The sequence below is a fragment of the Xenopus tropicalis genome, chromosome 7 (assembly GCF_000004195.4).
Source record: "Xenopus tropicalis strain Nigerian chromosome 7, UCB_Xtro_10.0, whole genome shotgun sequence".
Taxonomy (NCBI): Eukaryota; Metazoa; Chordata; class Amphibia; order Anura; family Pipidae; genus Xenopus; species Xenopus tropicalis.
In genome coordinates, this window is record NC_030683.2 from 12,407,289 (window position 1) to 12,432,346 (window position 25,058).

The window sequence follows — 25,058 nt, forward strand, 5'->3', positions numbered from 1 at the left end:
CAGGGCTCAATGGCACTCTGCAGCTCTAACCCGGCCCAAGGAAAGTCTCCCTGAGGGCTCAATGGCACTCTGCAGCTCCAACCCAGCCCAGGGAAACTCAGCATACTGAAGCTTGAATGAATCTGCAACTTTCGTACTCGGGGATTGCTGCCTGTCCTGACCCTTTTGCCTGATTTTGAACACGCCTTTTGGATTCCAATTTTGTACCCCGCTGTCAGTGCGGTTTTGACCTCGGCCTGATGATGACTTTGTCTCCTCCTTCTGATTCCATAGTAATGCTTAGGTTCCCTTGCTTGCCCAGAACGTTTGCCCTGGTTCTCACATAAGTCCTGCCAGCAGTGGAGTAGTGGAGGGCTCCTCCCAAAGCCAAACATGGCGGTTTATAGGCAGAAGAGTGAGCTCAGACCAGGGACCTTGGCTTTTGTTCTGGGATTTGGGTTACTGTGCGTGACAACTTTTCTAAAGTGCTGAAGTGACTTGTAAACAGGGCAACACTCATTGTGTGAGATACCCTTGGCTGCTACTGTATAATTTGGGGTAGAGTACATTTTGGTCTGTCCACATCCTTATAAATGTTTTGAAATGTTTTTAAACACTTAGTGACTGTAGGTACAATATATGATATTGATTGAAAATGAATTCATTAGCCATAGTTGTGTTCTGCTACATAATATATTCCCCTATGCCTTGAAAATAATGAGACTGTTCCCCAAGGCATTTCCTCTTATTAACAAACTACAAACAGTAACTCACAGTAATAATCCCTCCCTCTGGATAAAGCTCAATTCTGATTGGTGCACAGAACAGCCCAGTGGACCCTATAAATAAGCATCTGAGAGAGCTGCATTGGGCACATAGCTGGAAAGCTATGGATGCTGTCACTTTTCAAGGTAAGAATATACATCTCACTGACACTAGTAAGGAATAATCACAATGGGAGGAATCAGGAAATATTTAATTCTTCTGTTATTCTTTATTTTCTCTATGTTATTATACTTACTGTAAGCTCATATAACAACATTAATTACATGCAAACTAAAATAAAAAGGTGTTTTATGTGCCTCCTCCATAGAACTTTCAGTTTAAATTTGGTACCTGAAGGCCAGAAATTGAAACTCATTTACATTACAATCCTATGAATTTTGGGTCTATAATTAGTAATGTTCAGGATGTTAAAAGGATTCTGTCGTGATTTGTATGGGGTACTTTTTATTTCTAAATGACACTGTTACACAGCAAATAATTCCCTCTGCCATTTAACCTTTTATTCTTGAACCAACAAATGTATTTGTAGCTGTAATATTGGTGTGTAGGCGCCATCTCAGTGCATTGTGCCTGAGTCTGAGCTTTCAGCCAGCGCTACACATTAGAACTGCTTTCAGCTAACCTATTGTTTCTCCTACTCCCATGTAACTGGAGGAGTCCCAAGCCGGACTTGGATTTCTTACTATTGAGTGCTATTCTGATACCTACTGGGAGCTGCTATCTTGCTCCCTTCCCATTGTTCTGCTGATTGGCTGCTGGGAGGGGGGTATATCACTCCAACTTGCAGTGCAGCAGTAAAGTGTGCCTGAGTCTGAGCTTTCAGAAGGAGCCAGCGCTACTCATTAGAACTGCTTTCAGCTAACCTATTGTTTCTCCTACTCCCATGTATAAAATGTATTTCCTTTCATTCATTCCACGATTTGTTTTTTGTTTTTCTATAAAGACAAGATGAAGCCCCAAGGCATTGTGGGAAATCAGTCGGAGGTGACCGAGTTTATAGTCCAGTGTTTTTCCAATGCACCAGAACTCCAGCCCCTCCTTTTTGTGATTTTTTTTCTCATCTACCTCCTCATTGTAACAGGAAACACAACAATTTGTGCGACGGTCGCAGCCGACCCCCACCTGCAAACCCCCATGTATTGGCTCCTGAGTAACTTCTCATTTTTGGAAATGTCTTACTCCTCAGTCATTCTCCCGAAACTTCTAACCATGCTCGTTACACAGCACAAGACCATATCCACCACTGGGTGCAAATTCCAGTTGTTTTTCTTCACAGTTTTTACTTGTATTGAATTCTTCCTACTCACGGTTATGGCTTACGATCGCTACGTGGCAGTTTGTCACCCTCTTCATTATCACTCACTCATGACTCTACGGCATTGTGCTAAGTATATTGCTGCTGTTTGGACCTTTGGGTTTCTTGACCCTATTCCCCTCAACGCCATAATAGCTAAATTTTCTTTCTGTTCATCCAATCAGATTGACCATTTCTATTGTGACGTCACTCCAGTATTAAAACTCACTTGCAGTGATACCTTTACCTTACTTCTTCTCGTTTACATGAATGGGGCTTTCCTTTTCTTAAGCACAATTACGCTTACTTGCATTTCTTACATTCTTATAATCCGAACTATTCAGGGAATTAAGTCCTCTGAAGGCCGGAAGAAAGCTTTTTCTACATGCGCTTCCCATTTGACTTGTGTGAGTATCTTCTATGGGACAATCTTCTGCTTGTACATGAGGCCAAGAGCAGCCTATGAACCAGAGAAAGACAAGTTCTTTTCTCTTTTGAATATTGTGTTAGTTCCCTCACTGAATCCTTTTATTTACACTCTAAAGAATAAAGAATTTAAAATTGCTTTTGCAAAGCAGAAAAAAAGAATATTTTCTTGGGGCCAGTCTTGATGGTGCCAACACGATGCCCATTAGCTCCAAGGCAACAAGGAATGGGTTCTAGATTTGAACAGAGGGGTTAGAAACAATCCCTGGTGAAAAAGTATTTGAGATAATTAAAACCCAACTGGAGCAAAAAAAAGGGGCTAAAGTTGCTGATAGAACCAGTATTTGTCTCAAAATGTTCCACAACCTGGGGGTTTATTTGTAACTAATGGTCCCTTGCTGGTAGAGGCTTGGAATCCACCTCTAGTGATTATCAACATTTTTTTTGCGAGGCATGGATCTGTGGTAAATTCTGCTTTTCTCCATCTATCAATTTTTTCACAAGACCACAGCCAAGTGGTTTGTGTGCACAAAAATGAAGAGAAATCACACCCATTGGCTTCAATGCATTTTGCACACAAAAAAAGCAAAAAACACCCATTTCAAAGTGTTTCACAAATGTTTTGTGAATTTCACAGTTCATTTTTTTTGCAAAGTGAAAGATTTGCTCATAACTACTCAGTCGTGGCATTAGTAACCGGCAAAATGAGATCAAGGGGCAACCAAGATTGTAGGCAAACAGCAAAAAGAAAGAGGTGTAATCAGTAGCAGCGTGGATCATGTTGTTGTAGGCCCCCATCACATCAGGCATAAATTTAGGCCATTTATATATTCTTCCCCCATGGTCCTCAGCAGGTTTAGGAGCATCCAGCTAAATCGCTCTCAGACACCATTACCCTAAGGGTGGTATGGGCTGGTACTGGACTTACGTAATTGCTGGGAACAATCATATGACCTAATTAAATAAGTTCACATAAGATAGGGGTGGTTGGTTGTTTGTTATGTTTGGTCTTTGGTGGAGGCCACAATTGCAAACTTAGAAAAATGGTCAGTAAACACTAGGCCATACCAATGTCCAGTTTTGAATTATTACAAAGTCCATAGTTTAAAAGGCTCCCCGGTGTGACTCTGTATTAGTATGGTGCTATTTATTTAGGATTTGTGGATAGCAAATTGAGGCCACTGATGGCCATCCAATCTCTCCCCTGGCATGGAGGTAAGTGCCCCTGTCTTAACCAATTGAGCAGACAGGACTTTAATTCCTCAGGGCTCTCTGTTGTTCTTAGCCCAAGATCCAACAGGCTACTTGTTGGCGCTTATCTCCTCTCTGTGGGGCACCCCACAAGTAACCTGTTTAGTGATGAAGCAACAAAGGAAAAAATTTAATATAATGCCAATAGTATCCTGCCAGCCCCAGGAAAGATCATAACTGCCCCACACTACTGGGGTTGGACCACTGCTGTACAGCCTGCACTTTGGTTCCGTCACTACTCCTTCCTTGCTGATAACTAGTGATGGGCAAAAAGTTTCGCCAGGCATGGATTTGCAGTGCATTTCCCCATTTCGCCATTGGTGGATTGTTTTGCGAAACAGATGAAAAAGATTGCCACGGAAAAATTTGCCTTGCATCCAAAAATTGTCGCAGGTGTCAAAAGAATAGTTGCGCATCAAAGGAATAGTCGCTGTGTCAAACTACATAGTCCCGGGGGTCAAAAGAATAGTCGCGGCGTCAAAATAAATAGTTGCACATTAAAAAATAGTCGGGGGCGTTGAAAGAATAGTCGTGGCGTTAAAATAAATAGAGGCGCATCGGGAGACAATTTTTTTTAAGCGCAACATTTTCCCCGTTTCACAAATTTTCCGCTGTTTCGAAATGGGACAGATTCGCTCATCACTACTGATGACCTGTATGTATGTATGTATGTATAAGTTTATTTATAAAGTGCCACAAGGGTATGCAGTGCTGTACAATCAGAATTACACACAGGGAGGACTAGTGATATAATAAATAAATACAATAAATATATATCTACTGTATATATATATAAGTGTCATGTGGTATGAGACAGTAGGAAGGAGGTCCCTGCCCCGTAGAGCTTACAATCTAAGTATCTAAGACCTGTCCAAAGTTGGCTACTACCTCTGTGCAAGTTGACATTTTGTGGGCTTCAGCTTGAGTCCAAAAAGTCTCCAGTCAACCCAGCATGGCATCTAAATGCAATAAATGTTCCTTGAATGTGCAGGAGAGAAATACAAAATTGTCCAAGTATATAAGCACAACATGTACATATCATAGTTCATGTCTCCCAAACATTGTTCCATGAGTCTCCAGAAAGTGCTAGAGGCATTGGTTAATCCAAATGGCATTTGGTTGATCTCAAAGAGGCCTATGAGGGTAATGAATACAGTTTTAGTCCCATCTTCTGGTTGAACACCTACTTGCCCATAACTACTACCTATGTCTAATAAATAAATGTAAGTGCTCACTTAAGCATAGTTAGTGACTCCTCAATCAGGTTAAGGTACCACAGCTAGGTTCCAACTTTCCACTATACTCAATTTATTCCAAATATACTGCAGCACCACCGCAAAGTGGGGGAGTGTCTCGCCCTATCTCTGGACTTGCAGATCTATAGCCGCAGCCAGCACATTCTTCATATAACCCTTCCAAACATGCAGCCAACTCATCCAGAATGGATTTCTTTGTGGTCGGTTATTGCAGAACCTCCTTGCGAGCATCACCCTCCAGGGACCCTACGGCCAGGTAAGAGTCATGCTTGGTGGGTGCCCTATACAGACAGATAGTCACTTGCAACCTTTCATCCTCTTCTACTACCAACATATTCACTGCATTCAATGGATATACTTGCCATGACCACTTATAATCATCACATCTGGAGAATGCTGAATTCACCCTGAAGCAGAATCTTTGATCTTACAGCATGTCAAGTATTCTTTTTCATCTAAGTGGTCCCTCATACAGCTGCTATCCCTAAATCTCCACTGCCAGGAAGGTCAGTCCACATCCTCTTTCTCCTAAAGATATATTATCTTGAGACCAAACTTTGTTAACCACACAGATAAACAAAAGAGAGCAAAACAAAACAGTTTTGACTTGAAACTTGCCCAGTAAAATAGTATAGGGTTCCATAGGGTTAACTTCCCAAACTAGTTTAGAAATCCCCTGGCTTTGGTCATTAAAGAACTGTTGAGTTATTTTTCTTTTCTGGTTAAAAGTTTCTCCTGGAAATGGATGGACAGCCTGGGCAAAGGTCCCAGTAAAGGAAAGACCCCAAGGCAGATAAGCCTTGGAGAAGTCTGAGAAAAGGGCCCCATGAATAAGGAATAAGATGGGGAAGGTGTAGCTCCTTTCACAGTACACTGTAGGAGTGTAAGGCAGACAGGTTGAGCTAAAAAGAGCAGTTCTGAGCTCCAACATATAAGTGATAGATTGGAGTTATCTCTCCCAAGTGATACTACCTGTTAGTGTAGGGATAATAGTGGATAGGGAATGTGGTTAGAGGATTTCAATGGAGGTTTCAATTAAGGTTCCACTAGAAGTGATCCAATTCCGATAAAGGGTGTCACAGAGGTGAAATAAAATTCCTGCCTCCTAAAGGGAGTGTCAATATGTGATACGATGTTATTAAATGAGCCTTAACCACTTTACTTCAGAGAAGACTGTACTGTGGTTAAGAACTCAGAAATCCTGTTTTGAGTTACACTAGTAATACATGTGTACAAATGCCCCCTTTCACACTGTAAAATAAGATGGAGTTGCAGTGATAATGTTCTCCATACTAATTGTGTCCTTGCCCCCAGTCCCCAGTGGGGACTGGGGAGAGTGGGGAGAGAGGACTATCAAAGTATCAAATAATGTGGTTGTAGCTGTACCACAAATTAAATATATACCCAGTAATCTGCCACCTCATGGGTCCTTTTTTTTCAAAATCTATATCTGACTCGAACCCACAAACCGCAACCCAAACCCATACCCACAACCCACATAGTCACGCTATCTGCACTCAGCTTACTTGCTTCCTAGGCCCTGGGTCTAAAGCCCACAGCTCTACCTACTGGAATTACAGAGGAACTTCAAAAGTTACTATTTCAAGACAATTACTAAGGACGCAGCTACATGTACAAACTTGGCAGTAGCCCTGCCTTAGTTTTGCCTGGCTGACCCTGACTGCCGGCTAGCCCACCATGAACTAGACCTAAAAACTGAAATGACCATGCACAATTTGCCTATTTTGACGTGCCCACAACTTTTTTTGACGTGTGACCAATGTTTGCGCAGCAAATTTTTACAAAAGTTTTGTGAAACAATTTTCACTGCAAATCCGTGCCTGGCGAAAAAATCTGCTCATCACTAAGTGGCATACATTGTACTTTTCATCTTAACCTAAAATACCCCTAAAGTATTGTGAATTCCTTCTACTCTTTAGGGTGTCATGGGGGGGATTATGGGAAAGATTATGGGAACATCACTAAAGCGGGCAGCCAAGCCATTAATAATAATTATTGGGGGTGACACTGAGATTTTACATAAATACACGCAGGTTTTTTGAGGCCCTGACAAAGTGGCAAAATCATTAACACCACAGGTTTTTACAAACAGTTGGGACTTGGACATCAAGAAAAAGACTGATTTCTGTGTTAGTTCTGCTATTGAATCTAGTATAATCTCCAAAAAGAATATGGGCCGTCTAACAAAGTCGTTCTCAACCTTCCTAATGCTGCGACCCTTTAATACAGTTCCTCATGTTGTGGTGACCCCCAACCATAGAGGAGCAGTGTCTAGGTTCCTAAGACCATTGGAAATGTGTTTTCCGATGGCCTTAGGGGAGCCCTGTGAAAGGGCTGTTCAACCCCCAAAGGGGTCCCAACCCACAGGTTGAGAACCACTGGTTAGACGCAGTAGAATACCAGTGGAGAGGAGGCCATAAATCAGAAAAAGAGCAGTCAGTAGTATCTACTACTTGTCTACAGAAGTCAGAAGAATTAGTAGAAGTCCAAAGTTCTTGATTTGCACGTGAACAAAGATGAAGTTTCTAGATTTTCAGGTTCATGTTCTTAAGAAGGAATTAGACCTGATGTGAAGGCACTTACCAGCCAACATGAAATGGCACCGTTATGTCCAGCATTACAGGGACTGACCAGCCAACATAAAAAGGCACAGTTATGTCCAGCATCACAGGCATGCTGGAATACACTTATAGCATTCAGAGTCATAAAAGTTCCATCACCAGTTATGCTCCTGAGGGCCACCATCAGAAATCATGGGGCCCCATTCAAATAAATGGACATCTTCCACTCCATGACTATTGAGGGAGGACCTTTATAATTTCTAAATATTGCCTTGATTGCCTGCATAGGCCCCTTACCCACTAGCAGCCCTGATGCTCCCTGGGTCACATGGCTGCCAGTGGGTAAGAGGAGGCTTCAGCTCAGGGCCTATGCAGGCAATCAAGGCAATATTTAGCACTTATAAAGGTCCTTCCTCACTAGTCATGGAGTGAAAGATGTCCATTTATTTGAATATGCAGCCTGGTCACAATTGGCATATTTTGATAACAGCCATTTTAGCAAGGTAGGTAACACAGTGCACATAATAGAATATGACTGGGTGTACAACAAGCATTACAGATAAACATGGGAAGGCATATTTATTGAAAAAAATGAATTTCAAATGTGCAAGTTTTCATAGAGAAATCACTTGCTAGGACAACTTCCATTGACTTCTACAAGAACTTGCCAACCTTTGGATTCTTCATTTTTACGTTCAAAATTTTTTGTGCTTTTTAAGTCTTGAACATTCAAGGTTTGGAAACTCTAATTCGAAACTGGTTCGTTTTAGCACAAAAATACTTGAATCTTGGCAAAAACTTCAATTTGAATGTTAATAAATCAGACCCTTAGTTTTATTCTGCATAACCGTATGTATTCCCCTACGTCTTCTTGAAGAGAATAAAATTATCTCCCTTGGCAGTTCTGCTTATTAACGATCCACCACCAGAATCTTTAAATAAAACATTGTTTTCCATTCGGGATAAAGCTGGCTTCTGATTGGCACACAGAGCAGCCCAGTGACGTTATTAATAAGCATCTGAGAGCTCTGTGTTGGACACTTAGCTGGAAAACTATCACCTATGCCGTCACTTTTCAAGGTAAGAACAAACATGTTTCTTTGCATTGAATACCAACGCAATGGAGAACTCAGACAGTGCTCATCTTGGTTAATAGCATTTTCATTCGCTAAGAAAAAGGTAAATATTTTTAACATGGTGACATTGATAAAGAACCAGAAGTTAAACCTTGACTTCATTATCCTGCCAAAGGTGCACGGGAATCCGGCAGATTTCTGTTGCCCATATACAACAATGGAATTCAACTTTTTCAGATGGAAAAACCAGTTGAAAAAAAGGGAAATGTGGGTCGATTACTGAGGAAAATCAACAAATTCCAGAATACCTGGAAAAGACTAGAAACTGCGATAAAATTTGAATTACTACAAAAATGTCAGAAGAATTTCTGGGAATTCCAATTCAAACTTAAATAAATCTCTGCAGTCACACCTTCACCCATTAATAAGATTTTTACTTACACTAAGTTAGAATATTCCAAAATACAGAGCTGAATAAAGTACCAGTTATGAAGGGATGGAAAACGAGAGCTCGGTATTTCTGATAATGTGTTATCTATCTTGCCACAAAGTTCTAGTAAAGTTCAGCTAAAGAGACCAGATATTCCAATAAATGAAACTTTTATTGATAATTAAGTTCTTCCATCTGTCTAATATCTTCTGTGTTTGCCAACTATTCAGGAAACAAATATTACTATTACCTTACTCTACATCTCCTTCAGTTATTGATTCCAAGGAAGTGGCCAACATACGGAGCGGAAGTAGATTGCCACTTCCATGGAATCAATGACTGACGGAAATGTAGACTAAGGGGGTCTGTAATGATAATATTTTTTTCTAAAGAGGCATTTAATATAATTAAAACATGGTCATCGATTTTTATATTGTTACTGTGTAACTTTATTTTAAGTATCAATCACTCAAGACCAAAATTGCTTTAGAGTTGGACCTGTAGAGCTGGACATGTAAGCCAAATGTGAACACGAGTTCCTTCAGAAGTGTTACAACTCCAACACTTGTTGGAGCAGTTAGGATATATCCTATTAAGTTTAGCTGGTGTATAATGCCACCTTGTGGTCAATTTGTATTTGGCTTCATTTATCCCAGAGGCTCTAGATCAGGGGTAGGGAACCTATTGGTCGGGAGCCAGATGTGGCTCTTTTGATGGCTGCATCTGGCTCTCTGGCAAATCTTTAATAAAAAAAAAAAAACGGCTGGCGTGGCCTGCTCTCGGCGGATAGAAGACGTGTTCTAAGCCTTAAAACACGTCTTCTATCCGCCGAGAACAGGCCACGCCCTTCTCCGCATCGCATCTGGCATCCTTGGGACCCACCCTACTTTGCCCCACAGTATCCGCGGCCAAAAATATTGTATGGCTCTCACGGAATTACATTTTAAGATATGTGGTGTTTATGGCCAAAAAGGTTCCCGACCCCTGCTCTAGATGTTTCATACACAGAATGAAAAATTCCACTCCAGAAGTCATCGGGTATATTTATATTCAGTTCTCTTTCCCATGCTTTGCAAAAAGGTTTGGTAGGCACAGATATTGCATTCAACAACAGTTTATAAGTTATAGACAGAGGTTTACCATGGTGCGTTTTATCAGGAGCCAATTAATCATGGGTTTTTGGAGTGTAGGAGGAATTCCTGGCACACACATAAAGAACTTGGCTTGAATTGAAACTTGGACCCCAGCACTGCAAAATAGAAATGCTAACCACTGTGCCAACCCATGCACATTTTTTACAACAGACCTTATATTTCTTTCTTTCTTTCTTTGCTATAAGTGTGTTTTTATGTAATATGATGCACCAAACACTTTAAACACTGATTGGCAGCCTGTGCTGCCCTTAGCACCATTGGACACACACTCCCTTTCCTTCCCGAATGGGGCACACACCCTAAGCATGGGCCCCTGGGTGACTTTATGGTAAATTTGGCCATTCTCACTGGGGGTATAGATCAGTTCAGACATCATTGGATGAGTAATTACATTAATGCAGATTACAAAACACATTATTTTATGAATTAACCCGGGACAAAAAACAGACTCCAGGATGGCTGTATAAGACAACTGTTTTATTTACACAATAACAACAATACACTTTAAAACATTAGATTTTAATAATGCAATACAAAATACTAATGACAAAAAGTAGTAATGTGAAAAATTCACCCCAGGATTGCTTACCAGCAAAACCCAACAAGAGTGAATGGGCCACTCACCATACCCACCACTAGTTGCAGAAGTTCTCCAAAGGGTAAGGGAAAGCTCTTACTCTGATAGGCCTTACTCTGAACCCTGCCTCCTGGGACCAGTACCCAAGGAGGAAACTAACTGAACTATACCAGGACCAAGCATTCCTGATGCCAGAGAGAGCAGTCCAACCACATTTTCTACTCACACCTAATAATTCCATTGTTTCTCTCCACAATTGAAGTGTTAAAGAAAGCAACTCCTCCTATCCTTCTGTAAGCCTTTATATTCCTGCACACTGACCACTCCGCCTTGTACATATACCTCCCTATTAATCTTGTCCTCCCTACCTTCCTATCTTGGTCAAATCTCCCCTTGACCTTGACCTTGACCTAAGTTAGCACCTGGATGGTTGCCTTAGGAATGGAGAGTGCCAGCCTCAGCATGGGGTGTCTATATATATCTAAATACCTATGTTATGGTATTGTCTATAGCAGGATTCCCAGCCTTTCTTACTCGTGAGCCACAGTCAAATGTAAAAAGACTTGGGGAGCAACACAAGCATCATGAAAGTTCATGGAGGAGCCAAATAAGGGCTGTTATTGGCTATTAGGCAGCCTCTATGAACCCTATCAGCTTACAGGGGCTTTATTTGGTAGGAAATCTTGTTTTTATTCAACCAAAACTTGCCCCCAAGTCAGGAATTCAAAAATAACTACCTGGTTTGGGGGCACTGGAAGCAACATCCAAGGGGTTGGGGAGCAACATGATGCCCCTGAGCCACTGGTTGGGGATCACTGATCTATAGACTGCATTAAGAACCTTACACCCTTGTGACTATACACAAGTATAAACTTTATTTGCTTTTGTCTAATTCATGATTTGGTTTTTCTTTATCTTTTATAGACAAGATGCTCCCCAAAGGAATTGTGGGAAATCAGTCAGAGGTCATTGAGTTCATAGTGCAGTGTTTTTCCAATGCACCAGAACTCCAGGTCCCCCTTTTTGTGCTATTTTTTCTCATCTACTTCATCATTTTAACAGGAAACATAACAATTTGCACAACAGTCACAGTGGACCCCCACCTTCACACCCCCATGTATTGGTTCTTGAGTAACTTTTCCATTTTGGAGATTTTGCACACTTCGGCTATTCTACCAAAACTTCTAACCATGCTCATTACACAGCACAAGACCATATCCACCACTGGGTGTAAAATGCAGTTGTTTTTCTTCATGGCTTTTACTTGTATTGAATTTTTCCTTCTCACGGTTATGGCTTACGATCGTTACATCGCAGTTTGTCTGCCTCTTCGTTATCACTCACTTATGAATCCACAGCTTGGTGCTAAGTATATTGCTGCTGTTTGGACCACTGGATTACTTGACCCTGTTCCCCATAATGCAGTAATATCACAATTTTCTTTCTGTTCATCCAATCAGATTGACCATTTCTATTGTGACATCACTCCTGTATTAAAACTCACTTGCAGTGATACTTCTACTGTAGAACTTCTGATTTTCCTCAATGGGACTTTCCTTTTGTTAAGTACATTTACCTTTACTTGTATTTCTTACATTCTTATCATCCAAACTATTCTGGGAATTAAGTCCTCTGAAGGACAAAAAAAGGCTTTTTCTACATGCGCTTCCCATTTGACTTGTGTGAGTATCTTCTATGGAACAATCTACTGCTTGTACATGAGGCCAACAACAGCTTACGATCCAGAGAAGGACAAGTTTTTGTCTCTTTTGAACATTGTGTTAGTTCCCATGCTAAATCCTTTTATTTATACCCTCAAGAATAAAGAATTTAAAATTGCTTTTGCAAAGCAGAAAAAAAGAATATTTTCTTGGGGTCAGTCTTGATGGTGCTGAGAAGACACCTATAAAGTCAGCTCCTAGACTACAAATAATAGATTTAAACAGAGGAGTTATAAACACAAGAGAACATCTGTTACAAGACTGTGGGCACTACATCATCCATATCACCATTTTGGTGGTCCAGAACCAGCACATGGTCCTATAACTCTTACTACAGATGGTATCCCAACGTAACTGGAAAATATACATACATATCCAGTTACCAAGCATTTTTTTTTTACAAGAAAGACATAATGTTGGTTTTAATTGGCAGGACAGTGTAAAAGGCGCAAAAAGGGACATGGTCTTCCATGTTTTTTTACTAAAAAGTGTTGCATGTTTCTATGCTCCAACCTACAATTTCCCACGAATACAGCACTGCTGTAGCAAGTGATAAGTCCAATGAATTAACGAAGGAATGGTTTTTAGATGACCATTAATGAGCGGAGTTGTGAGCTCCTTAGTGTTCTATCTCTTGCGATTGGGGTAATTGAAAATGACCACTTATTTGTCTCAGTTGGATTGATGAGTGAATTTTTTCGCCAGGCATGGATTCGCAGTGACTTTCAGCATTTCACCATTGTGAATATTCGCAGCAGAAAAATTTGTTGTGCGTAAAAAAAATAAGGTTGCACGTCCAAAATTGGGCGTGTCAAAATTGGGCTTGGCCATGTCAAAAAAGCTCATGGTCACATCAAAAAATCGAACAACAAATGTGTTTTGTGATTATTTTGCCGGCTCGCCAATTTTCGTGCCGTTTCGGGAGACGCGAGACGGTTAGAAATACACTCATCCCTACTGAGGGAACGTCACCATACCGAAGCTTGAATGAATCCAAAACTTTCGTACTCGGCATGACAATATGATTTTGTCGCACAAATTTTGTCACAAAGTACGAAATTGTCACGCAAGGTACGAAATTGTCACAGAAAGAAAGCTTGGAGCGTTCGTACAATAATAAATGTCCCCCCTAAATGTGTTTTTGCAACCAACATAGTATAAAAAAACATAATTAAATAGGGGAACAACAGTAGGTTATAAATCAGTGTCACACCACCAGAGTTATTTAAGGTTTACACATAGCAGATCATACAGTAGTAGATCATAGAGATGGAGGTCTAGTTCACACCAAGGATACCAAGTTTTATTATATTTATTGATGGAACCCCTGGTTTTTGCAGTTAACTTGATTAGGGGGATAGCTTTATTGACCGATTGTAGCCATAATGCTAAACATGTTCCCATCCATTATAAAGTATGTTTGTAGTATATGTGGATGAAGTTTGTATAAAATCTCAACAATACAGACCTGTGGGGTAACTATCATTGGGAAGTCTAAATTAATAGCTAGGAAGTTGACAACTATGGGCCAATATAAGATTATGGAAGGGTACTTCCAGATCATATGAGTGAATGTGATCCATGTGAATTACATCTAGGTATAATCAGTCCCCTTAGCCATGTCTTTAAGTTTACTTGTGGAGATATATAATTAGTGCAGAAATTTGTATTGAATTACCACTACCATGTCTAGATAAGATCAGAAAGTTGCTTCTACCCAGTCCCCTGGGGTCACATTTACCAAGTCAAAGGCGTTGGGGCCTTTAGTCATAAGGATCTGATACAGTCAGGGTACCATTTTTTGTGGGTTAGGAGAATGAAGATTTTGTTTGAAAGAGTGTCAAAGAGTGAGAAGTTGCTGAGGAAGACATTTCTGAGTTAGGGCTGTATAAGTAAGGAGACCCAAGTCATCCAAGACATCCCCCAGGTATTTATTGTATCACCAATAATAGGCTTTAAGGTTCTGGAGGTTGTGTAGGTGTGGAAGGTGAGTATTTCCCTATAACAGGAGTGTAGGGGTCAAGCATGGAGGAGAATATATATATATTTTTTTTTTTGAAAGATCACAATAGGTCAATAGGGGGTAAAGAGCATTGACGATATACTGGGCAGTTCTCTAATGCATGGATTCTAGGATCAGTGCCTGGAAATGCATATTAGGGTTATTTGGATCAGACACAAACAAAGCACCAACAGAGATCATAGAAATGGGAGACCAGATAATAGACATACAGATTGGGGAGCGCTAGGCCTCCTAGGTCATAGGGGGCTTCTAGTTTCTCCAGTAGTATTCTTACGGTTGTATTATTCCATATGAACAGAAGGAGTGCTTGATTAACTCTCTCTGGGAATTAACACTGGGGACATTGTGAAGGAGATATAGAAATGTAGGTAAGAATATTATTTTGAATAAGTTGTTATGCCCCACAGAGATAGAGGAAATTTGGTCCACTCAGTGAGTTATTGGATCATGGCTTGAAACACTGGGCCAAGGTTTACAGTTTCATATTTATTAGTCAGAGTGGATGATGATTCCAAGGTTACGAAAGGAGTCAGTCCATTGTAGAGGGACCTGGGACAATAGACAAGGAAGTGGGAATTTATCAGTGGAGTAAGGAGTCAGTAAGGAGCCAGTTAATGTATGATTCAGAGTATGGACCAAAGGTGCTTAATATTGTAAGCATGGTTCTAAGAGAGTAATTGGGTCAGCTAAGAATACAAATAAATCAACTGCAAAGATTGTTTTAGTTTCTATGCCCAAATTTTAACATTTTATTTGGAAATTATCTTTAATCACGATGACCAAGGGATCTCATACTAAGGCAAATAGCATAGGTGAGAGAGGACATGCTTGTCAAGTGCCATTGGTGGGGGAGGAGCAAGGAAGTATATCGGTAATTCTGAATCTTGCCCTTGGATGCTGGTATAGAAGTTGAATTTACTCAAAACATTTTTTTCCATAGGCTGAAACATCTAATATGCCTAGGTAGCCTTATTTCAATGGTCTTAATAAATTGTATTTCTGAGTGATATCCAAGTTTCCATAGTGTAATGCATGAACGGTGGGGCAAATTATTACATGCGGAAGCTCTTTGCATGGAACACACAGTGATACTAAGGATAACACTGATGAGCGAATGAGCATTCCGTTTACTTTATTTTATGCCTTTTGCCTGGTTCTTTAATACTTATTGGAAAGGGGTGTGGCCACACCAAAAACATCTTTTGATAATGTTTTACATTTTGTTGATAAAACAAAGTCATCTATTTAGGGTCTTCCAGAATATTCGGGGTTAGTAGGTGCAACAAACTATTGGTATGGGACCAGTTATAAAGAATCTCTGAGACCATAATTTACATCAATATTCTTCATGTCTACTAAAAAAATTAAACCTCAATAGGATTGTTTTGCCTTTAGTAAAGATTAATTATATCCTAGTTGGAATAAAGTACACTGTTGTATTATTACAGAGAAAAGGGAATCATTTAACCATTAAATAAACCCAATAGGACTGTTCTGCCCCAATAAGGGGTAATTATATCTTAGTTGGGATCAAGTACAGGTACTGTTTTATTATTACAGAGAAAAGGGAATCATTTAACCATGAAATAAACCCAATAGGGCTGTTCTGCCCCAATAAGGGGTAATTATATCTTAGTTGGGATCAAGTACAGGTACTGTTTTATTATTACAGAGAAAAGGGAATCATTTAACCATGAAATAAACCCAATAGGGCTGTTCTGCCCCCAATAAGGGGTAATTATATCTTAGTTGGGATCAAGTACAGGTACTGTTTTATTATTACAGAGAAAAGGGAATCATTTAACCATTAAATAAACCCAATAGGGCTGTTCTGCCCCAATAAGGGGTAATTATATCTTAGTTGGGATCAAGTACAGGTACTGTTTTATTATTACAGAGAAAAGGGAATCATTTAACCATGAAATAAACCCAATAGGGCTGTTCTGCCCCCAATAAGGGGTAATTATATCTTAGTTGGGATCAAGTACAGGTACTGTTTTATTATTACAGAGAAAAGGGAATCATTTATCCATTAAATAAACCCAATAGGACTGTTCTGCCCCCAATAAGGGGTAATTATATCTTAGCTGGGATCAAGTACATGTACTGTTTTATTATTACAGAGAAAAGGGAATCATTTAACCATGAAATAAACCCAATAGGGCTGTTCTGCCCCAATAAGGGGTAATTATATCTTAGTTGGGATCAAGTACAGGTACTGTTTTATTATTACAGAGAAAAGGGAATCATTTAACCATTAAATAAACCCAATAGGGCTGTTCTGCCCCCAATAAGGGGTAATTATATCTTAGTTGGGATCAAGTACAGGTACTGTTTTATTATTACAGAGAAAAGGGAATCATTTATCCATTAAATAAACCCAATAGGACTGTTCTGCCCCCAATAAGGGGTAATTATATCTTAGTTGGGATCAAGTACATGTACTGTTTTATTATTACAGAGAAAAGGGAATCATTCAACCATGAAATAAACCCAATAGGGCTGCTCTGCCCCAATAAGGGGTAATTATATCTTAGTTGGGATCAAGTACAGGTACTGTTTTATTATTACAGAGAAAAGGGAATCATTTAACCATGAAATAAACCCAATAGGGCTGTTCTGCCCCCAATAAGGGGTAATTATATCTTAGTTGGGATCAAGTACAGGTACTTGATGGGTGTGTGTCTTTTTCAACCTAACCTACAATGTTACTATGTTACCTCCCATGGAAATAAAGATTTCATCCAATGTGCAGAGCTTATTGGATGCAAAACAATCATATTGGGTTCAATTAATGTTTTATTGATTTTTTTGTAGACTTAAGGTATGGAGATCCAAATTATGGAAAGACCCCTTATCCAGAATACCCTTGGTCCCGAGCATTCTGGATAACAGGTCCCATACCTGTATATATTTTTGGAATGCTGGAATATGAATCCAGCAAAACGGCCATAGTGATGGGTGAAAAAAAATGTCTACCAATTTCCGCGTCTCGCCATTGGAGGATTTTTTCGTGAAATGGATGAAAAAAATTGCTGCAGAAAAATTCACTGCACATCCAAAAATTGTCACCCGCATCAAAAGAATTGGCGCGAGCGTCAAAAGAATTGTCGTGCGTCAAAAAATAATTGTCTCGCTCATCAAAAGAATTGTCACACATCAAAAAAATGTCTTGCGCCAAAAAGAATTGTCTCTCATCAAAAGAATTGTCTCTTGTGTCAAAAAGAATTGTCTCTCATCAAAAGAATTGTCTCTTATAAAAAGACTTGTCTCTCGTGTCAAAAAGAACTGTCTCTCATCAAAAGAATTGTCTCTTGTGTCAAAAAGAATTGTCTCTCATCAAAAGAATTGTCTCCGCGTCAAAAAGAATTCTCTGATCAAAAGAATTGTCTCTCACGTCAAAAAGAATTGTCTCTCATCAAAAGAATTGTCTCGTGTCAAAAAGAACTGTTTCTCATCAAAAGAATTGTCTCTCGTGTCAAAAAGTACTGTCTCTCATCAAAAGAATTGTCTCTCGTGTCAAAAAGAATTGTCTCTCATCAAAAGAATTGTCTCTTGCATCAAAAAGAATTGTCTCTCATCAAAAGAATTGTCTCTCGTGTCAAAAAGAATTGTCTCTCATCAAAAGAATTGTCTCCGCATCAAAAAGAATTGTCTCTCATCAAAAGAATTGTCTCTCGCGTCAAAAAGAATTGTCTCTCATCAAAAGAATTGTCTCTTGCGTCAAAAAGAACTGTCTCTCATCAAAAGAATTGTCTCTCGCGTCAAAAAGAATTGTCTCTCATCAAAAGAATTGTCTCTCGTGTCAAAAAGAACTGTCTCTCATCAAAAGAATTGTCTCTCATGTCAAAAAGTACTGTCTCTCATCAAAAGAATTGTCTCTCGCGTCAAAAAGAATTGTCTCTCATCAAAAGAATTTTCTCTTGTGTCAAAAAGAACTGTCTCTCGCGTCAAAAAGAATTGTCTCTCATCAAAAGAATTGTCTCTCGCATCAAAAAGAATTGTCTCTCATCAAAATAATTGTCTCTCGTGTCAGAAAGAATTGTCTCTCATCAAAAGAATTTTCTCTTGTGTCAAAAAGAACTGTCTCTCGCGTCAAAAAGAATTGTCTCTCATCAAAAGAATTGTCTCTCCTGTCAAAAAGAATTGTCTCTCCTGTCAAAAAGAATTGTCTCTCATCAAAAGAATTTTCAGTTGTGTCAAAAAGAACCGTCTCTCACGTCAAAAAGAATTGTCTCTCATCAAAAAAATTGTCTCTCACGTCAAAAAGAATTGTCTCTCATCAAACATATTGTTGTGCATATTGTAGTGCAAAGCAAAACGGGACAGATTCGCTCATCACTAACTGGCTGCTCTCTGTCGTCTGAGGCAAGGTTCTCACATTCTTGTTCCTTGACTCATGGAACAAGAACATGCTGCTAAAATTAGCTCCTGCACCCTCATGTTTTCCCATGAAAAACTTTATTTGGAGTTGCATAATTTAAGGCCAGAAAGCTTGAAAAAAATTCCCACTACCTACATGAGATTTTCAAAACAATGAACAGAATTCCAGATCACATCATTTGGAAAGATTAACATTATATAATAACTTTGGGTTACTTTGAGTATGCACATCTTTTGGTTATCAGTTTCTTTAAAGATTCTTTGAAATCATTATTCTTCAAGGTATAAATAATAGGATTTAGCAAAGGGATCAATGTCATATACAAGAGAGAAAAGAATTTGTCCCGCTTTGGATTGAAAGCTTTTATGGGTCTTGTATCCAAACAGATGATTGTAACATAAAAAATGAGAACGCACATCAGGTGGGACGCGCAGGTAGAAAAGGCTTTTTGTTGTCCGTGGGATGATCGGATCCTCATTATTGTGCAGATGATAAAGATGTAAGAAGTTGAGGTGAGGATAAATGCACTAGAGCCAACAAGGGCTCCGTTGATGTAGATCAAAATCTCCAAGATGGAGGTGTCGCTGCAGGTGAGCTTCAGCACTGGGCTAACATCACAGAAAAAATGGTCGATGAGACGGGATGCACAAAAAGACAAGTTTGCTATTAATAAAGCAAATACAAAAGGGTCCAAAAACCCAATGGCGAAGGAAGCTGCTAGAAGTTTCACACAATTCTTCAGACTCATAAGTAAAGTATAATGAAGTGGGTGACAAATTGCAGCATAGCGGTCATAGGCCATGGTGGCAAGAAGAAGGAATTCCGTGCAAATAAATGACAGAAAGAAATACAGCTGCGTCATGCACCCTACAAATGAGATGATCTTCCGTTGGGTGGCGAGCATGACCAGAAGCTTGGGTAGGGTTGTCGAGGCATAGCAGATGTCCAGAAATGAAAGGACACACAAGAAAATATACATTGGGGTGTGCAGGTGGGAACTGGAAATAATCGTTGCAAAAATAACAATGTTACCAATGATAATGATGAGGAAGATGAGCAGGAAGACTATGAAAAGAGGGATTTGGAGCTCGGTTTTCTCTGAAAAACATTGCATTGTAAACGTGGTTATCTCAGACTGGTTTCCTGCTGTCTCTGTAGTCATCCTTTGTCAATACAAGAACAAACAGCATATGCTTTATGGAAACATCCATATTCATGTTATTTTACCCACTGTGCCTCCTTGATAGATTTGTACTACAATATCAGTCTAAAATTTGACACAGTAAATTATATTATATATATCAGTCGTACATACAGTAAATGGGGTAGAATCTGTTTTATTTTCCTTGTTTTTTTTTGTTTGTTTTTAAGTTTGTGATATATCTCCAAAAACACAATGCCATTGGGTTACAGCAGCAAAAGAGACATTGCCCCATGGACATGGCAAATGAATTGGAATCTGTTAGATTATAGAATGTACTCCTGCAATCTGTTTATAATTACATTTATGTGTGTTTAACACAACACGGTGTAGCAGTGATTGAAGTTGAAAATAACACATTCATCGAGTTTTACCTTTTGGTATAAATAAAACCTGTCTAAACCCTAGTTACTATAGAGAAAGGCAAACAATTCCATCTGCAGCCTCTCCAATGTACCTTAAGGTGCCAAGCGAGCAGATTGTCTCCCGATATCGCCACCTACGGGTGGGTGATATTGGGCAAATTTAGGCTAATTCTTTATAATGGCGGCAGTTGGTTCGGGGACCGCATCAACGAGCAGATTCGGTCCCCGATCCGACTAAATCTTTTAAACTGCCCGATCGATATCTGGCCAATTTCAGGCCAGATATCGGTCGGGCATGCCCGTCATTGCTGCCCCTACACGGGCCGATAAGCTGCCGTCTCCGTGTATGGCCACCTTTAGCAGGGGAAAAATCTTTCCTGACTCCAGGAATCAATTTGATTCTAACTGATTTCATTAACTCTGTATTTTCTCACTTGCTAAAAACCCATTCAACCCTTTCTTGAAACTGTCTAGTGCAGTGATCCCCAACCAGTGGCTCGGGGGCAACATGTTGCTTGGATGTTGCTTGGAGGCAAGTTTTGGAAGCCCAAGCAGAGCCTCCTGCAGGCCAGCAGTTCACATGGGGCTACCAAATAGCCAATCACAGCCCTTAATTGGCATCTCCAAAATACTCTTTTCATCCTTGTGTGGCTCACCAACACTCTTTATATCTGAGTGTTGTTCACGAGTTAAAAAGGTTGGGGATCCCTGGTCTTATGTATCTGCTGGAACAAACACTTTAGGGAGAAAATTCTACAGTAGTAATAAGCCAGGCATGGATTCCCAGCATATTTCGCCATCGAAGAATTGTTTTGCAAAATAGCAGTGAAATTTTGCGGTCATGTAAAAAAAAGACATGGTTACATCAAAATAGGTGAAAAGGATATGATCGCATCAAAAAAAGGCGCCACAAACGCTTCACTATTTTTTCACCAGTTCACTAATTTTTCAATTTTTTCGCAAGTTTTTTGGCGAAACAGGGCTGATTCACTCATTACTATTATACAGTGCTTACTATAACAACCCTGTTTTTAATATTAGAATGGAACCTCTCTTTTTCTAATCTCAGTGGATGCTGGAAGAACCTACTGGTGAATAAAGAATTAGAGAGTTCATTGTATTATTATTTTGTTAGTTTTGAGCTCCCAGTGTTTTCACCCAAAATGGTAAAAAAAATTGTGAACTACCCATGGACCCTCCACCCTACATTCTGCCCCTTACTTACCCTTTTATCTATGATAAACCTATCACTGCTTCCTGGTCATGTTCCCCTCAAGGAAGCCATTTTAGATTATGGAATGTGGATTCCAAGAAAGAAAACCGACCTGCATCCAACACAAGTACATGCCGACTGGAATGGTTGCTCCAAGATTATATTCCCATAGAACACTGAGTTATTTTTTTCCAGTAAAAACAATTATTATTCCATTCTACTCTCTAACTGTAGGTGTGGGTTCAGCTCTCCAGTACTAAGATGTATGCATTATTGTGCTCAGGATAATGTTAAAGACTACATGTTCCAATTGGTATTGTGCAGCAAAAATACTTTGATGTCAAGTTATTTGTATATAAGAGTTTTGGTCTTTACAGTCTTTACAACCTTGACCCAATAGTTATGAAGGGAGAGACATGAAATTGGTTTGGTCAATTAAGAAAAAGTAAGTTGCATCCGTAAGAATAATTTGACTTACTTTGCTGAGATGAATTTTTCCTGCTGTTGAAAAATGTTCTGTTTATCCCTAAAGACAAGGATTCCGGTGCAGAATTAAGAATTATACAGGTTGTTGTAACCAACTAACTTGAGATATACAGTATATATATATATGTATGTGGTGAGAAGAGAAAACATCACAGAGCCCAAGAGAGGCCAGAGGAGAAAATAGTGTAAGCAAATTTCCCTAGATAATACGGCAATTGTGTCTGTAGAGGAAAGACCCATGGAGGCCTCATTAGTGTTCTAATTAAATATATATTAACATTTTTAAAAGCAATCTATTCCTGGCAGCCAGTTGCCCTAGTTAACAAACGAGATTTTGTGGAAGTTAACTGGTCAATGGTGTGACCCAAAAAATGAATGTAAGCTAAGTTTTACCAAACAAACAAATGGATCCATATTCCAGCATTCTCCAAGTTCTCAAAAACTATAGAGTCGTGTGGACAGCCCCTGTGCACAGAATACCATATAGATACCGAATCAAACACAACCAGCACCAAGGGTCTTATGGTTCAAATAAATACTAGTGTATCATAATTGCGTGTACAACCAACATTTCGGCCCATTTTGGGACCTTTTTCTTCTTATATACCCATATGTATATACGAAGGACCAGCATGCCATCAATATGAATTTAAGATTGCAACCCCCCTCCCAGCAGAACAATGGGAAGGGAGCAAGAAAGCAGCTCCCAGTAGGTATCAGAAACAAGCTAAAAGGGTTGAGGAGACTGCCTCATACGTATGCAAATACTGTAAGTCATAACAGGATTCTGGGAAGAAATTCCTTTAGGCTCTTAGAAAAGTCCCATTTACATGGGTTTATCCTATAGACTAATGCTGACCCACTGGGTTTTCAATGCAAAAGCCGGGATAATAGCTGATCAGATTCCCAACTACAGACCGGTTTCGCCCTTCTTGGGGCTCCTCAGTGTAGTGCAGGGTTTTCTGATCAGCTTAGGTAGAGCCAGGAGTGGGGATACACAAACAAGCTAAAAGGGTTGAGGAGACCGCCTCATACGTATGCAAATAAGTCATAACAGGATTCTGGGAAGAAATTCCTTTAGGCTCTTAGAAAAGTCCCATTTACAGAATAGCACTCAATAGTAAGAAATCCAAGTCTGACTTGGGACTCCTCCAGTTACATGGGAGTAAGAGAAACAATAGGTTAGCTGAAAGCAGTTCTAATGTGTAGTGCTGGCTCCTTCTGAAAGCTCAGACTTAGGCACACTTTACTGCTGCGCTGCAAGTTGGAGTGATATCCCCCCCTCACCCCCAGCAGCCGATCAGTAGAATAATGGGAAGGGAGCAAGATAGCAGCTCCCAGTAGGTATCAGAATAGCACTCAATAGTAAGAAATCCAAGTCTGGCTTGGGACTCCTCCAGTTACATGGGAGTAGGAGAAACAATAGGTTAGCTGAAAGCAGTTCTAATGTGTAGTGCTGGCTGAAAGCTCAGACTCAGGCACACTTTACTGCTGTGCTGCAAGTTGGAGTGAGGAGACATTGGCATTTAAAATTTCCACACTGAAATAAATTAAAGAAATGTGATTGGCTGTTGGTGGCTTCTAAACCTGAATACATAGTCACCCAGTGACCTACTGTGCAAAGTTTGGGAACCCTGACATACTGTAAATAGTGTGAGAAAGGCAGCATTTTAAATTTAAATTTAAAAAAAATTCAATAGGTGAAGTCTGTTTGGCTGTTGGTGGCTCCACCCACTTTTTAAAACCTACAAATGCAGTCCCCTAGTGACCCTAGTGTTAATACTGGCAGCAGGTTAAATTTTGCCATTAAAATTTGATAGGTAAAATCTGATTGGCTGTTGGTCTCTAAACCGCAGTTACCTGGTGACTAGCTCTGCAAAGTTTGGGGACCTTAGTATTAATATTTAAAGAACTACAGCAGTTTGAATTTAAATGTATAGGTGGAATCTGTTGTTAGCTCCGCCCACTTTTTTGAACTTGGCATATAGTCACCCAGTGACTGTGCAAAGTTTTGGGAGCCTGGTGTTAATATTGTGAGAATGGCAGCAGGTAAAAAAAAGTCAGTAGGTAAAATCTGATTGGCTGTTTGTGGCTCTACCCACTTTTTCGAACCTTGAACCCCTGTTACCTGGTGCCTAACTCTGCAAAGTTTGGGGCCCCCGGCGTAATTACTGTGAGTATGGCAGCAGGTTGGATTTCCCACATTGAAAGTCAATAGGTAAAATCTGATTGGCTGTTCACAGCTCTGCCCACTTTTGGGCATCCAACAATTAGCATAATCTATTCTGGCTGAGCCCATGACTGTGATTCGAGTTTGGGGAGTGTAGCCTCAAAGCTGTAAGATTGGCAGCAGTTTCAATTTCCCCATTAAAGTCAGGTGGGTTGGCTGTTGTTGGTCCCTCCCACTTTGGGTGATCCAAAAAATGTCACTATTTCATTCAGGGTGACCCTATTATTATTGTATTCAAGTTTGGGGGGTGTAGCTTCAAAGCTGTAAGAGTGGCAGCAGACTGAAAATCTTCCCTGTCAAAGTCAATGGGAAAATTGGGGGGTTCACCATAAAAAGATGGGGGGGCAGTTTTGCTTAGAAAAGCAAAAGCTTTGCTATAAGGTGAAGTAGTTTGGAGAGTTTGGATGTTGTACCCCTAAAACTGTAGGAGGAGTAGCGTTTAGAAAATGGGGGGCGCTAAGAAGAAGCGGAAGAATAAGCTGCAGTCAAAGAACAGTATGTTGGGGTTTTCAACCCAACATAATAAAAAGTGCCCCATCACAACAGCATCCCTTTAATAAACAGAATGTTGAAGTTTTTGAAAAATAGGATTTTTAAGTTACAAAATGGGAATCATATTGTAAA

At 39.8% G+C, this 25,058-nt stretch overlaps 3 protein-coding genes across 3 annotated transcripts; 2 read left to right on the top strand and 1 right to left on the bottom strand.

Moving 5' to 3' along the window:
* Nucleotides 1–1,713: 1,713 nt before the first annotated feature.
* or6c3 (olfactory receptor family 6 subfamily C member 3) lies at nt 1,714–8,406 on the top strand. Its single transcript, XM_031906478.1, has 3 exons — nt 1,714–2,622; nt 5,065–5,248; nt 8,294–8,406. Exons 1-3 carry the CDS (start codon nt 1,714–1,716, stop codon nt 8,404–8,406), a joined length of 1,206 nt encoding a protein of 401 aa, XP_031762338.1.
* A 230-nt stretch (nt 8,407–8,636) lies between these two features.
* On the top strand, nt 8,637–15,522 carry LOC101731498 (olfactory receptor 5V1-like). Its single transcript, XM_031906479.1, has 4 exons — nt 8,637–8,654; nt 8,888–9,005; nt 11,736–12,649; nt 15,496–15,522. Exons 1-4 carry the CDS (start codon nt 8,637–8,639, stop codon nt 15,520–15,522), a joined length of 1,077 nt encoding a protein of 358 aa, XP_031762339.1.
* Nucleotides 15,523–19,150: 3,628 nt separating this feature from the next.
* On the bottom strand, nt 19,151–20,101 carry LOC100496623 (olfactory receptor 1019-like). Its single transcript, XM_002935441.2, has one exon. It carries the CDS (start codon nt 20,099–20,101, stop codon nt 19,151–19,153), a length of 951 nt encoding a protein of 316 aa, XP_002935487.1.
* Nucleotides 20,102–25,058: the final 4,957 nt, after the last annotated feature.

Excerpts from the sequence above, each read along its gene's own strand:
- or6c3 (XM_031906478.1), top strand. The coding sequence starts at position 1,714 with ATGAAGCCCCAAGGCATTGTGGGAAATCAGTCGGAGGTGACCGAGTTT. Across the intron at positions 2,623-5,064 it reads AGAATAAAGAATTTAAAATT|CACCACCGCAAAGTGGGGGA; the intron begins GCTTTTGCAAAG and ends AATATACTGCAG. Across the intron at positions 5,249-8,293 it reads TCCAGGGACCCTACGGCCAG|TCTTGAACATTCAAGGTTTG; the intron begins GTAAGAGTCATG and ends GTGCTTTTTAAG.
- LOC101731498 (XM_031906479.1), top strand. Across the intron at positions 9,006-11,735 it reads ATTTGAATTACTACAAAAAT|ACAAGATGCTCCCCAAAGGA; the intron begins GTCAGAAGAATT and ends TATCTTTTATAG. Across the intron at positions 12,650-15,495 it reads AGAATAAAGAATTTAAAATT|GCTGAAACATCTAATATGCC; the intron begins GCTTTTGCAAAG and ends TTTTTTCCATAG.
- LOC100496623 (XM_002935441.2), bottom strand. The coding sequence starts at position 20,101 with ATGACTACAGAGACAGCAGGAAACCAGTCTGAGATAACCACGTTTACA.